This window comes from Emydura macquarii, unplaced genomic scaffold (assembly GCF_026122565.2).
Source record: "Emydura macquarii macquarii isolate MOO-44397 ecotype Brisbane River unplaced genomic scaffold, CSIRO-AGI_Emac_v2 contig_312, whole genome shotgun sequence".
Classification (NCBI taxonomy): Eukaryota; Metazoa; Chordata; order Testudines; family Chelidae; genus Emydura; species Emydura macquarii.
This window is the reverse complement of record NW_027130449.1, coordinates 12,383,093-12,397,280: the sequence shown is the minus strand read 5'-3', so window position 1 is coordinate 12,397,280 and position 14,188 is coordinate 12,383,093. Positions and strand designations below refer to the sequence as shown.

Below are 14,188 nucleotides of genomic sequence, written 5' to 3'. Positions count from 1 at the left end.
CATGTATAAAGGATTAATAAGTGACGGTTGATAGACAAGCATCTTAGACATCGGTATTGCCTATTGGTGGTTATAAGCACGTTAAATATTTTAATCAATCGATAATCATAAATTGTGTTAGTCCAACAAGTCAGTAAATGGCTTGCTGTAACTATATCTTACAACCATCTAAACACTTTCTACTGTCAATCATTTATTAGCCTCTTCTACACTTACCGCTGTACGTCTAACGTTCAATGTGGGTGCTTTTTCCAACCATGGGTGTGTCCACACACCTTTTTAAAGGTTAAAACAGATCAAGGAGCAGCATTCCAGTCTCAGCGCTCTTTACCCATCGCACCCAAAACACAGGGTGCTGGGAAGAATCCCTGGAATGGTTTGGAACCTCCTTGAGATGCGTAGATGGCTGTGCCACATAGAATAATAGGAACTCAGGGTTCCCACTCTAAATTGAACAGAAGTAAAGAGATACAGCCCTTAGTGTATCGAGCAGCGTCTCTGGGGTATTACATTCATGGGGATACGCTTTTTCAGTGAATAATCCATCCTGTATTGAAATGGAAGAATAGGGCTAGATGATGGAGGAGAATTGTAGACTTTTGGTTAAGACTCTGGACTGGGATTCAGGAGATGGGTATTCTGTTACCACTTCCTCCACAGACGCTCCATGTGATCTTATGCCAGTGACGTAATCTCTGGGTGCCTCAGTTCCCTACCTGTAAAATGGGGATGATGAACACACACTTTCCTACCCTTTGTCTAAGATAATTAGAATGTGAAATCTTTGGCACAGGGACTGTCTCTTACAAGGTGTATGTACAGTGCCTAGCACAATGGGTTGCAAACTTGGTGCTTGGTGCTAGTGTAATGATGATGCAAGAGGCGTTCTGCTGCTCACTTCTGTGGCATCTCTTCTTAGAAATGTTTTTACAATATTTTCCAGATACGGTCTGAATTATGCCTGTGTCTTTTTTGCCATTTTCCTTTCTTTTTTTTCCCCTCATCTCCTGTGAACATCAGGACGCCTAACTTCTTTCCTTTTAAAACTGTCCCTATAATCTCTCTCCATCACTCCAGATGGAAAAGGTGAAGACAAGATCTTTAGCCGGTGCAGATCAGTATAATCATGTCAACTTCAATAGCACAGTGCCAATTTTGCCAGCTGAGGGTCTGGCCCGGAGGTTTTTTGTTTTTAAATCAGATCTCTTATCTACTGAAGATGAGCAAAAAAAAATAAATTATTTAATGCTTGGATTTCCATAAGCCTGGTGAGCGCGCTTTTATGTATATGTGTGTGCACGCTCTCTCTTTCGCTCTCATGTATGTGTGTACACATACAGTGCCTCACCTCATTAATATTCTGTTGTTCCCAGCTCGTTTGCCACCAATGCTGCATGTTTAGTATCAGCAGCTGTGTTTGGTAGTGCAGGCCAGCAGAGTCCTTGGCATTGATGGATCCCTGATTTACATGGCTGATCATATAATAAACTCTCAGCTGTGTAGGAAAGGCATTTTATGGCCCTGCGATTGGTTGCTTAGCAGACTAACAAATACAGCAGGTAATGATATAAAGCCAGGGTCACAGGTGCAGAGGGCTGGCCAGAGGGGTTCTAATTAGTCCCGTTTGTCCTGCACTTAATGTCAAGCTCATTAAGGGGCCCTACAAAGTTAATCAACATGCCACAAATTGGAAATTTTGAGTTTCCACAGCCAGTTCTGCACACGCTGCAAAGCCATGGGGCTCATCAGCTCCCTGTGTCAGGATTACAGGCCAGGTGCTGTGCATTTTCCCCTTTTCTTTTCTTTGGTCTGACTCTCAAGATTCCATATTTAAACTCACTTAACATGTGATCAGGTTGATAATGAAATTCACCAAGATCCTGTCAAACTGGCTCCTGAGTTTAACACTTCATTTTAAGTACCAGAGCACTATAAAGAAGCAGCGGGGGACGTGGGGGGAGAGAAAAAAAAAATCCCTTCTCAGACCAGTGGCTGGGACTTAATGCGAATTATTCTCCTGGTTTCCATTCACACGTTCTTTTAAAAAATCAATGTAACAAATGCATATTCTGGAAGTCCTGACATGCGGGCCTGGACAGCCCTCCAGTGTCTCTGATTTTCAAGCAAGGTGCTGAATGGAATATTGAAACAATAATTCTGAAATTAAAAAAAAACAACAACCCATACTTCCCACCTCTGTCAGAGCAAACTAATGGGCCAGACGCTTAGCTCGTGTAAATCAGCAAATTATGCCCATTTCTACCAACTGAGGTTCTGGACACACGTCTTCAGAGCAGAGCCCCGTCTTTTTAAAAGGACTTTTTAACCTCAAAAGTCATCCTTGATTAATGTAACATTTCCCTCACCCCCTTCAGAAAGAATCCGTATTACTAGATAGATTCATATATGGAGCCCATCACCATAGTGTCAGAGCACCTAGAGATTGTAATCGGAGTTACCCATATTGTTTGTGTTAGAAATTCAGAAATTGTCAGATCTTCAGTTGATGGACTGACTTTGATAGAACCATGTTGATTGACACCAGTGAGTGCTCTGGCCCAACATACAACAAAGAATAAAGGCAGTTATCTGTGGTTATATTGATTTAATTGGAGCAACCCGGATTTCCACCAGATTGGGCTCAGCTTCTGTATACAAGCGAACGTTTAAAAAGCATCCAAAGAGGGGAACCCTCTCCCTTCTTTCTTGCCACTGGGGAAACTGCCATCCAAGCCTCAAACCCATCCTGTGAGATGTGTGTATGTAGTGGTTTTTAAGGATCAAATGCATTTAAGCCCTGGGAGCTCTCTGCTAGTCTCCTGCAATCAGAAAATAATGTGAAATATCAGAGTTATTATACCCAAAGCTTTAAAAAACCATTTAGTGCTGCCTGAAAGATTTGGAAACTCTAATGTAAAATCAGAATTTATGTGAGGAAGGTCCTAATTTGGGAGGGGTGGATTTTGTTTGAGGGTCTAAAGAGAAAAAGAGAGTGAAATATCATTTTAAAGAGGAAGTGAAAGCGCAGGCATGTGAGTATATAACTAGAAGGACAATTTATGCCCAGGCACGAGTGCAGTTTGACATGGGGATAATGAAAAAACGTAGGTCATTGTGGATGACTTAAGCCTTCAGCAGCTGAAGAAAATGTATGAAATGCGAGGAACATTACACGCTTGGCAGCTCTGCACATCTGCAGTAGGACAAGTGAAATACAGTTGGCCATTCTTTACCATAAACTGTGGTTGTAGGATATGCAGCACAGAGAAATTGTAATTACAGTGACAAGACAAATCAGTGATATTTAAATATTCATGAACAAAGTCTTGGACAATCAATCTATCTTTATTGTCCTTGCCTTCACTTCTGTAATAAATAAGTAGCTGGAGCCCTCACCTTTCATTCAGATAATTCTGAGTTTGCTGCTAAACTGAAGTTCATTTATCAGCCACCCAATCTGGAGTATTTAAACACCTCTCCGGCTCCCAAGGTTTTTGGTCCTGGGTGGCATCACAAAATATTTATCTGAAGAATGAGATGAAAATGGCGTGTGTGCGTGTGCTCCTGTCTTCAGCAGACAAATGAGCCCACAAACTCCTCCATTGCACAGAGAGTGATGGCCCTTCGGTCACACCTCTCTCTTGCTGAAGTTAAAATTCTCATGAGTTGGGGGATGTGGGGGGGGGGGGAGGTTGAATCTTCAGACTTGCTGTGAGCAGGGGGAGAGGGTGTGTCTCCGATTTGCTTCCCCTCTCTGTATCCCATTAGCGATGCCCGAGGAAGCGGCTGGCAGAGCGGTATACCTCTTCGCGGGCTTGTCTTTACTTTCCCCGCCATGGTGCCGTTTCCTGGAGCCAGTCAGGAGCCGCTCGCTCTGCTGAGCTTTCCCTCTGCCTGCCCCAGCTGCCGCGCTGAGATGGTGAAGCCGGTTGCCTCGTTAGCACCTCCCCAACCCAATCGGCAAGGGTCAAGGGTCTCCTGTGTGCGGCAGGGCAGCGGGTCCTCCCCGCTGTGCTGAACCGCAGGAGGGATGGCACGTCATTCTCGTTTTACCGACCGCTTCTGGGGCCTGAGAGAGAAGCGGGGTGGGGGAGTAAGAGAGGGGAGGAGTTAGGGCATCTCCTGACATGGCTTGATGAGAGGAATACGGCTGTACTGCACAGCCATTTGGTCTGCTGCCTGACCCAGTCCTCTTCTGCCCCCTAAGTCCTCGGTACCTGCAAGGAATCGGTCAGCCAGAGCAGGAGCAGCAAATAACTAATAAATAATTTCAGATGAGTGGGAGTCATCGAATCATGCCCACTGTTAGCCTGAGTAATGGCCGGATCCTATCACTATCCCCCTAGGCCTTCCCAATGTCTAGATAAATTGCTGCTGGCCTGCTTACTGCCCCTGCCGTTCCAGCTGGATGGAGGATTCTTCTTCGCTTCCAGCCCGAAGGTGCCGTGCAGCGTTGCTGTGCGTTGCTGGGCCTCTGTTATGTTCCACCCCAGAGCCAGCTGCACGTCAAGGATGTGTGCAGTGACCGCCGTCTCTTCCTTTCTCTTAACCCCTAAGGGGGAATTGAGACCTTGCAGGTGGCTTTTCAAGATGCGGGGCAGTACAGGCTGGGCCGGTGCTGGCTGTGGGGTCTGCATTATGCTGTGCTTTGTTCCCGACAGTATCTAACTGGGCGCTCGTGTCATTCCAGGGGACCACCCCTACGAGTGTGAGTTCTGTGGCAGCTGCTTCCGGGATGAGAGCACGTTGAAAGGCCACAAGCGCATCCACACTGGAGAGAAACCGTACGAGTGCAATGGTTGCGGCAAGAAGTTCAGCCTCAAGCACCAGCTGGAGACCCACTACAGGGTGCACACAGGTACCGTCCCGCCACCACGCATCTGCAATGGCCTTAGCAGCACGCCACTGAGCTGCCTCGGCAGCGCCACCTCCGTGGACTATGATCCCCTGGGCTGGTTCAGCCCTTGGATGGGAGATCTCCATGGAACAGCTAGGGCCACGGCGGGGGCGGGGGGTTTGCTAGGAAGCGTTCTTCCCCGTGTGCCGGTACTGAATAGCTGCCCGCCAGTGGTGGGAACAGGCTGTGAGGCCCCTGAAAGCACCCAGCTCTCAGATGAGCTCTTTAACCGTGGTGGTATTCTGCACAAGAATCGGGGCAGCAATTCCTCTGTCCTGACAGAGTTCTGCACTGGTAATTACGTTGCCTCCATAAGCAGATCACTTCAGGATCCTTGTAGATAAAAGGTGCTGGGGAAAGAGCTACTTCTTGCCTGGGCATTGGCCAGCTGAGGGGCGTGAGAGCGGGATGGAGTTGGGACAAATGATAATACACTGGAGACTTTCCGCTTTACTTTCACCTGATTGCTGCCTCTCCCATCTCCATCTCCTTGCACCCGGCGCCACCGGACCCTCGTCCGTCCCCGAGCCAAACGAAAGTTGTGCGAGGAGCCTGCAGGCATGGTGGGCAGACTGGGAAGGAATACGCCAGGCTTCTTCACATACTGAAATGATTAGGGCTTTTTAGTAACCATTATCCTCCTGTCCCTCTGGAGGGATTATAGAGAGCTACGCAGCGCTGCTCCCTCCTCCTGCTTTTACCGTACCTAGGAGCTGCCTTGACCAAAATACCCACGCTGTCAAATGGTGCGTGCCCACCTACCGTCTGTCTTCTGCGTGGCAGGCTCAGAAAGAATTGAAGAGGGGCTGCAGACCTTTCTCTTTCATTGCAGTGTGCGGTGGCGGTGGCAGTGGCAGTGACAGTGGCTGGGGTGTCTACTCCACTCTCAACCCTCCCTCTGCTTTTCCCAGCTCTTGCTCAAAGGATCCTGGGAGGATATTTGGGATGGTTTATGGCTTGTGCAGATGAGCAGCGGGAGTTGGGGGACGAAAGTCCCGGGGTCCCATTCCCTTTCCCACTTAAGCAAGACATCTATTCCAAAGGGAACTGCGGGAATTCAGCACCTTGGAAATCCAGCCATAGATTTATAGTGCCTCAGACTAAATGGGGGCTGTCTAGACACTGGAGCATACAGGGAGGTACAAATGGAAGAGACCCCCGCTTCAGCAGAGCCCTCCTCACTTCCCTTCCTACACCAGGCTGTGGATCTCCTGCCCTGTGCAGACATAGGGCAGTGAGAGGTGCTAAGACTGGCTAAAATCAGGCCCCTATTACTAGGTCTAACGATGGCTCCAAGTGGGAGCTGAGTTACCCAAGCCACTCACTGGTGCGTATCGCACGTAAGCCCAGTGCCCGGTTCCCTGTGTAATGCATTGCAACCCTGTCACTTCGGGGCAGCTTCAAGTCTGGGAGGCGCTACAGAGAATTCTTCTCCTTTGTTTTTGCATCTTGCATTATGGTAATATTTTTCAGTTAAATGTTTAATTATTTCCCAGATCCAGAGCTGCCTGAATCATGGGCCTTTGCTGTAGAAAGGCAGCTGCAGTTCCTTAGGAATCCAGGGCTGTTGATGGGGATAAGGACTCACTGAATGCGTCAGCATGTAACTATTGTAAATAGTGGATCAATATTTAGATCGCTTTTGCTGTTCATTACTTCATTATTCGCTGTGCCTGTGCACAGAGCAAGTATCAATAGCGGGAAGGCCAGGCGGTTATTTACTGCATTGAAACTAGTCCCCGAAATCTCAGCTCCAGCCGCATGTGTTATCAAAATGATTCACAGGCTTCTGCTCAGATTGAATAACCCAAAATATGGGCAAATGAGCTGGCGCAGAGATCGTCTTCCTCTCAGGGGCCTGGCTTCTGGGGAACACTGGGGAACACAGCACTTGCCAGGCTCAATCAGACCTGGGTCCATCTAGCCAGCATCCTCTCCCCAACAGTGCCCAGCTCCAGCTGCTTCAGAGGACAGGACATTAGAGAGCAGGGTTCAATTCCCAGCTCCTCCCTTGGTCTGCTGCAGGACCGTCCCCTCTCCATGTCCCAGTGCCCCCTTCTGTGCAGTGGGGATAATGATGCTGATCTCCTCCGTGAAGCAGTTTGAGGCGGAGAGATGAAAAATGCTGCACAGGATCTAGTTGCTATCTATTTTGTAGTGGTCTCCGCTGCACATTTTTAAACCCGCCCGAGCGTGGTGGACATCATCACCCAGTGCACTACAGCCTGGGGAATCCATCGCCACAAGATATCACGGAGCCCAAGAGTTGAGCAGCATCAAAACAAACTGGGACTTTACAGAGGAAAAAAAAGGAGACTGTGCAGATTTACAAAATTGAAAGCTTAAAGAAAAGACAGCAAAATTTTGGGGAGAGCTAAATCCCCTCCATGCTTCAGGGCACGAGCCCAGCTCTTACTAATAGGGGCCAGGAGGAAACCTCCCCCAGGGGAAGTTATCCCATCACTACAGTGTATTTTGCACTTTCCTCTGAAGCAGGGGGGTGCGGTGAGGATAAATATCTTGAAGACTGTGAGGCGCCCGGATGCTGCAGTGATGGGCAGCTGTGTAAGTACCACAGACGAGTCAGCGTGGCCACCGCCTGACCCTTCTTTTGTCTCTCTCCTCCTCTTGCCCCTGCAGGTGAAAAGCCTTTTGAATGCAAGCTGTGTCATCAGCGGTCCCGAGATTACTCTGCCATGATCAAACATCTCAGGACCCACAACGGCGCTTCCCCCTACCAGTGCACTATCTGCCTGGAGTACTGCCCCAGCCTCTCTGCCATGCAGAAACACATGAAGGGCCACAAACCAGAGGAGATCCCCACCGACTGGAGGATAGAGAAGACCTATCTCTACCTTTGCTACGTTTAAGGGACATGGAGGGGCAAGATTTAAGTCATGAAGGACTGGGCAAAAAAAAAAAAAGCATCATCCATGGCCTTTTATTCTGTTATTACTAAAAGGGTTCTCTGCTTTTGTTTCTGGCTTCTGAGGTGTTTGTCCGAGGGAGGGGGAATAATTCCCTTTTGATTTTTGTGGTTTCTGTGCAGCCGATGAGAAAACACATCAGAGTCGAGCCATAGCCAAATCCCTGCTCACGTTTCGTGCCGACGCGCGCCGAGGGCTTTGGAAAGAGCAGGTGAAATGTCACTGTGTCGGAGGGGAAGGATCAGGCTGCTGCGAGCTTGGGGGGTGGGTCTGAGATTTTGGGGAGGTTTGAATTTGAATTTTTTGGTCCCATTTTTTTTTTTTTTTTTTTTTTTTGCCAAATCGGTTTAATTGACTCAGGCCTCGTCAACATTTGAAAAATGAGGTCAGCCTAGAGACATCGCTTAGGGCAGTGAGAAATTTTGCCCCCTGGGCGCTGTAGTTAGGTCGACCCAGCCCCTGGTGTGGACGTGGCTAGGTGGACAGAATTCTTCCATCAAACTAGCTACCACTTCCCACTGGGATGGATGAGCTCCAGGGACAGAAAAACCCCTTCGGTCAATGTACCACTGTGGCTGGGCCAGGATAGCAGCGGGGCCGTGGGTGTGCCCTCAGTCACCCAGCTTTATTCAGATGCCTCTTGGGAAAGCTCAAAATCTCCCTCCGAGGATGCCCCCAATTAGATCGGATGTGCCTGTTCCAGGTACCCAGAAATACGTAGTAAGGCCCCTGTCCTGGGTAGAGAAGATGCTGGGTACAGCTTGGCGCCTGATTCGCAGACAGCAGAGCCAGCAGCCGGCAGGTTTGTGGGGCTGCAGCCAGGGGAGGAAGCAATAGGATGTGCCAGGCTTGAACCCCCAGGTATCTCCCCCAGCCCAGGCAGCACAGGGGGGGATACCATGCAGCACCGTGGGCTTCCAGTGTCCCATTCCTTGTGAAAAGCCCTGGCATCCAGGCTGGAGCCCCCCAGCTTGGGGAAGTGCTGGGGTCTCCCTTCCTAGCCAGCAGCAGCAGGAGTCCGGCAGGGACTCCCCCATTGGGTGCACATGCCGGCCCCCCTGCCCATTACCTCCTGTTTGGGTGGCAAGACCCTGGCTGCAGGACCCCCCCTGCGCTGCTGTCTCTAGCACGGGCTCTCTTCAGATCTGGCTGGGGCAGGGTGCTTGGTGCCCCGTCCCCCAGCCCACGATGCACCCCTTGGGTACAATTAAATTAAACCCAAACCTCGCTACGGTTTTTTCCCCTCTGTTCCTGGGCTGCTGCATTTCAGATGGCAGATAGTTTCTTGAAAACGTTTTCAGTTGACTAATAATTATTTAGGGGGAGGGAAAACTGCTTTGGAGAAAATGAATTTGAATCAAAATTTAATTTGAAGGAAACGATTTAAAAACCTGAATGATGGAAACGAAGCGAGCCTCACACGGCTTATGTGTCCATTAATGCAGGGTGTCAAGAGCATGCTGGTGAGTTAGACTGGGATATAATTATGCTGCGGCATAGGACAGGTGGGGCGACTTCTCAGCCCAGGATGGAGGATGCATTTGGACTCTCCCCTTCCCCCCCCATCACACTCCTCAATTAGCAAAGCTCTTATGTTACCACTTAGAACGATGTGAAACTAACGGCTGCTGAGCCTCTGGTTCGTGCGCAGAAAGCTGCACTGGATGTTTTGATCCATGGTCACTACTCGTCTTACAACCGAGTGTGTGGGGTGCTGGTGGCTCTCCCGCTATAATAAAAGCTACTTCGGCAATTCGGGCCGAAGCCAGTCTGTTCAAGAGCTTAGAAGTTGGCTGTAAAAATTGCCTCTAGGCTGCGACCCTTTCTCCTGACCAAAGACATTTCTATGCATTTTTTTTTTTTTTTGAGGGGAGGGAATCAGAACCAGATCAAAAGGGCAAAAACTCCCAGCCTGTTTGTCAAATCCCAGCAGTTGGACAAGTGTGTCTGCAGATGAGGGAGTCACAGTTCACGATGCTCTTAAACTGCCCCCTGGTGCCTGGGTATTGCCAGGGGTCTGAAGGAATGATGCGTGTCCTTGTACTCTCTCCTGCAAACAGACACACGCAACGTATCCCCATGGCTTGCGATGCGTAGCAAGGACCCAGGCTGGTTAAGTGCTAGCTTGTCAGTTTGACCTAACAAACTCGTCAGAGTTTTGACGAGTAATTCACAAGTTTGGGTGTTTAGCTTTTGTATGCATCATGCTGCTCAGTAGCTCACTTCTGTGTCTCAGCTTATGCCATGCCTTGCAATTCAACGGTGTTCTTCTTTTTAAAGCAAGAACCCTTCAGAAACCGTCCCTTGTCTGGCTGCAAGAGCTTTGCTCTGAATGGGGAGATGCGTGGTTATTTTTCATGTTGTGAAACAGGAACATACCAATTAATTTTTTTGCCCAGCCCTCTGTCCAGGAAGCTATGAAGGAGTGAATGGTAAAAGACGGCTTTTCTTTGTGTTTTGCTTTGGGGGTTTTGTTGTTGTTGTTGTTGTTTTTTAAGTTTGAATATTTCTGTGGTTAGCACATTTTACTTGAAATTACCTCGTTTTTTCGTGACCTCCATGAGCTTTTATTGTTGGGTTGGAGGTTTTTTGTTTTTTTAAATGAATAGGTTGTTTAAAAGGCTATGCCGCAGATCGGAGACTTGCGGTGTAAGAATCGCATGCGTGGTAAGAGTGCAAAAGTGCCCCGGCAGCCACAAAAGTAATTTTACGGTGGTTTTTGTCAGCCTCTCTTTGTGCGTTATCATTACCAAAATTGGTATTCTTTTAACGGCTCGCCTTGAAAGAGCTGGGGTCGTTGATTCTGAAAGCTACCTCTTATGTTTGGTTTTTGTTTTTATTTTGCAGTTATGAAAGCACATTTTGCAATATTTGTGTTCGCTTTGTGATGTCACTTCAATTTTCATCTCATGCTTTACTTGCAATTGTATATTATTTTGTAATTTAGCTGCATTTATATTAAACACAAAAAAAAGTTAGGGAAGCATTTTGTAGATGGAAGTAAAGGGAAAAAATGAGGGGTGTTACGCTGATGTTCCCACCCTACCCCCAGCCTTGTCTCAACTGTCGGGAAAAATGTGAAGGCCTTAAAACTGGGGAAAATAACTTCACGTGACAGTGGAGCAGGGTAATTTACAGTTTAGGGAAGATTTAGTGCTTTGAAAAGGAAAGAGTTAAACTTGAATATGTGAATAGAACAGTAGAGTCTTGTTTATAATGTGAAAAATGTGAGTATAAAATCACTTAGGGCAGAGCTTGGATAAATAAATATGCACTAACGCGTCAATTTTGCGTTAGCCAGCGATGGCCATGAGATAATCTCAGTCTCAAAACTAAAACTGATGTAAAAAATGTTTAAGGTATTCCACAAAATGAGCCCTCTCTTCACACCCACCCCACCCCCCATTCACCAAGCTGAAAGGGTTGAACTGATATTTACAAAGTGTGATATTTTTGTAATATTTGTTAGTCCCTGTGTCAGTTTCCACAGGACCTTGCCCTTCCTTTTGTAATGTGAACAGGAATTGTGTGCGCGTGCGTATGCGTGTGTGTGTGTGTGCTTTTTGTGCGTGTGGTTGTGTATTAAATCATGCAGTATTGTTGTGATCTGGTGTTGCAGCGTTGGATGGTACTAAATCAAAAATATTGCAGCTTCAAAATCACATGCAGGAAATGTATGCAAACGTGCACATCAGATGCAGATTTCCTACGTCTGCTAACATAGGCTTGGGGTGCAGTGGGGGGACAGGCAGTACTGTAGATAATAGTGAGTTAACAATTTCTCTTTATTGTGTGGAGTTACGCTACTCCGGGGCAGCAATCATTTGTGTTTACTGTTCGCTGCAGAGAAGCAAATTCTTCCTCAGCCTGCCAAATCTAAAAGATATTATTTGTTGTTTAATGTTAGAGGATGTGTGGAGGCAGTTCTGATGTGTCAGCTGCAGAGCACAAACACATGCAGAAGTAGACAGGGTTACTGACTTCACATGGAGCTCAGGTGAACACATATAGGTCTGGAATTTAGGGGGAATCTCTCTGCCTTCTTCCTCCCTCTGTTAGAGAGCACAATCTTATGGGGCAAGGGGAAGTATTGTGTGCAATTTTATCTCCAGAGCAGCATCTCTTCTTTCTCTGTTGGCCACATCAATAATTTCCACTTTAGATAGTCAGTTCCCATGCTGAGCACTGCCTACCACAGTATATAGTATTCTTCATGAACTAGAATTGTAACTGCCTTATACAGTCCTATCAAAACTTTTCCAAATGCAAAGCAGGCAGCTGGCTATTTGCACACACCTTACTCTGTACGCATCATCCATTTTGAACATCTACCTGGCTGTCTATGGTATTGTTTTGGGTATGAAATTAGTGTTGTCTCTCAATTCACAGCATTAAGATCCCTTATGTGCATTTATATGTATATCTATCTCACGCATGTGCGCGCACGCACATATACGATTGATAATATCTTTGCTGCTTTGTGTGGGGAAGGGGAAGCAAGACTGGTGCTGATTTAGTACAATCCAGGATGTAACTCTGGAGAATGGCTTGTTTAATCTTTGTGCCTGAAAACAGTTTTTTCACATTTTAACAGAAAAAAATTGCTGCGATTTCTCACAAGTATATGGTACCTTTTTGCAGTAAATTTGGTACTGCTGGTTGAGGGGATGTCATAGTACATGGAGCAAACAACTTATTTTCCAACATGATTTAATTTCCATTGGAAGATCCACCCGCCCCAGGTGTTGGCAGATTTTGGCTTCACCACCTAGGCACTGTGTAAAACTGAAGTTTGGTTTCTTCCAGACCCAAAACCTCTAAAATCAGATCCCTGGAACGTTTTAAATCAAAGACAACAACTTTGAGTGAAAACTCATCAGACAAGAAAAGAACGTGTTTATTTTTCACTCCCCTTGCATCTCCTGTTTCTCCCCTCATCCCCGCCCCTTGGGACACCTGCGTCTGCGGCTGTCATTCCAAGGCTGCTTTAACCCATAGGGCAGAAAAGAGGGTTGGAAAAAAAGGCAGCACATTCATGTCTGACATACAGCTGAGAAGCATCATTCCAATGAATGTGGCTGATGAGAAGTCTCTGGTCCCATGACATCCTTCTGCGCTGAGTACCAAACTTTTGGTGTGCACCATAGTATTTGTTTCGCATAGTGTTATGTATGCATGATCTCTTAAGGCTAAGAAGCCATGGTAAAGCTCCATGACGTCTATCCATATATATATAATTATATATATGTATATTATAGCACTGAGGACCAACTGCCCTGCTGGACCAAGCAAACGAAGGCTTGTTTTCATTGCTTGTCTTTTATGTCGTGTCAGCACAAGTGCCAGTCTGATTGCTCTGTATTAAAAATAGTGTTTTTAATTAATTGATGTGATAGTTCTGTCTACCTCAGCACCTCCTGTTAGCCTAATTTTAGAAGGTGCCCAATTTTTTGTTTGTTTGGTTTTTTTTTTTCAGATTATTGGTTACTATTTTTTGTACAAATCTGTTTTTCTCGTTCTGTTCATTTCTTTTGCAGCACTGCTTGCGAGTCCTATCCATTCTCTAGCCACAGATGCAGTTAGCTAAAAATTTAAAAAGGAAAAAAAAAAAAAAAAAAGGAATCCCAAATTGTGATGTCTCCTAGTTGCAGCTCTCCGCATCTGCCTTCGTTCTGTGTAGATTCAGATGCATTTCTTTGTAAAACTTCAGTGTTTCTGACAGAGGAAAAAAAAAGAAAAAAAAAAAAGAATTTACTGCTGCAGGTTTTTTTTCTCTCCATGTGTCACTAAGTGAAGTTTGTGCCTTCTATAGCAAAGAGAATATTTTTTACATCCTACTAACAGTAGATTTTTTTGTAGTGAACATTTTTTGTATTTTTATTTATAAGTCTCATAAGAAAAATAGCAATGTTCAGTTGTATACCTTGAATCTGCAGTTAGACAAAATAATAAAGTTAATTCAGTCGTCTCTGCTTGCTGCCTCTTTCTATTCTGGGCTCAGACATTCCTCGGGCTGGGAAGAGGAGAAATCCATCGAATGAGCTAAAACCTTACCTGATCTCAGTTGAACAGGACTGAAATAAGGGACGGAATTGGAAGGCTGATGCTATTTCCATACAAATGGCCTTCACCTTCCAGAGTGTGCTGGAGAGATTTTTGCTTTTTCTTTATACCAGCAGATGTCAGCCTCAAAAAGAGCTGAAGTTGGCAGCTGGAACTACTGCTGGCTCCCATTTTAACAGGCTCTGTGGCTTCTTAAAAACCAAGGATGGTTTGCAGGTCCCCTCTTTGTTTGGTTGGTTGGGATTAGGCACTGCCTTCAAATTAGCTGTGAGAGAGTCTGTGAGTGACCCAAACTGCCCTT

General features: G+C 46.4%; 1 protein-coding gene across 5 annotated transcripts in view; it reads left to right on the top strand.

Moving 5' to 3' along the window:
* The window catches only part of ZBTB16 (zinc finger and BTB domain containing 16), a 174,807-nt gene extending 161,015 nt beyond the window's left edge, over positions 1-13,792 (top strand). For all 5 annotated transcript variants that reach the window (XM_067565712.1, XM_067565688.1, XM_067565696.1 and 2 more), the window contains 2 exons: positions 4,691-4,858; positions 7,538-13,792. In XM_067565712.1, coding sequence (XP_067421813.1) covers positions 4,691-4,858; positions 7,538-7,767 — 398 coding nt within the window. In that variant the 3' untranslated portion in view covers positions 7,768-13,792. The remainder of the gene's footprint in view (positions 1-4,690; positions 4,859-7,537) is intronic.
* Positions 13,793-14,188: the final 396 nt, after the last annotated feature.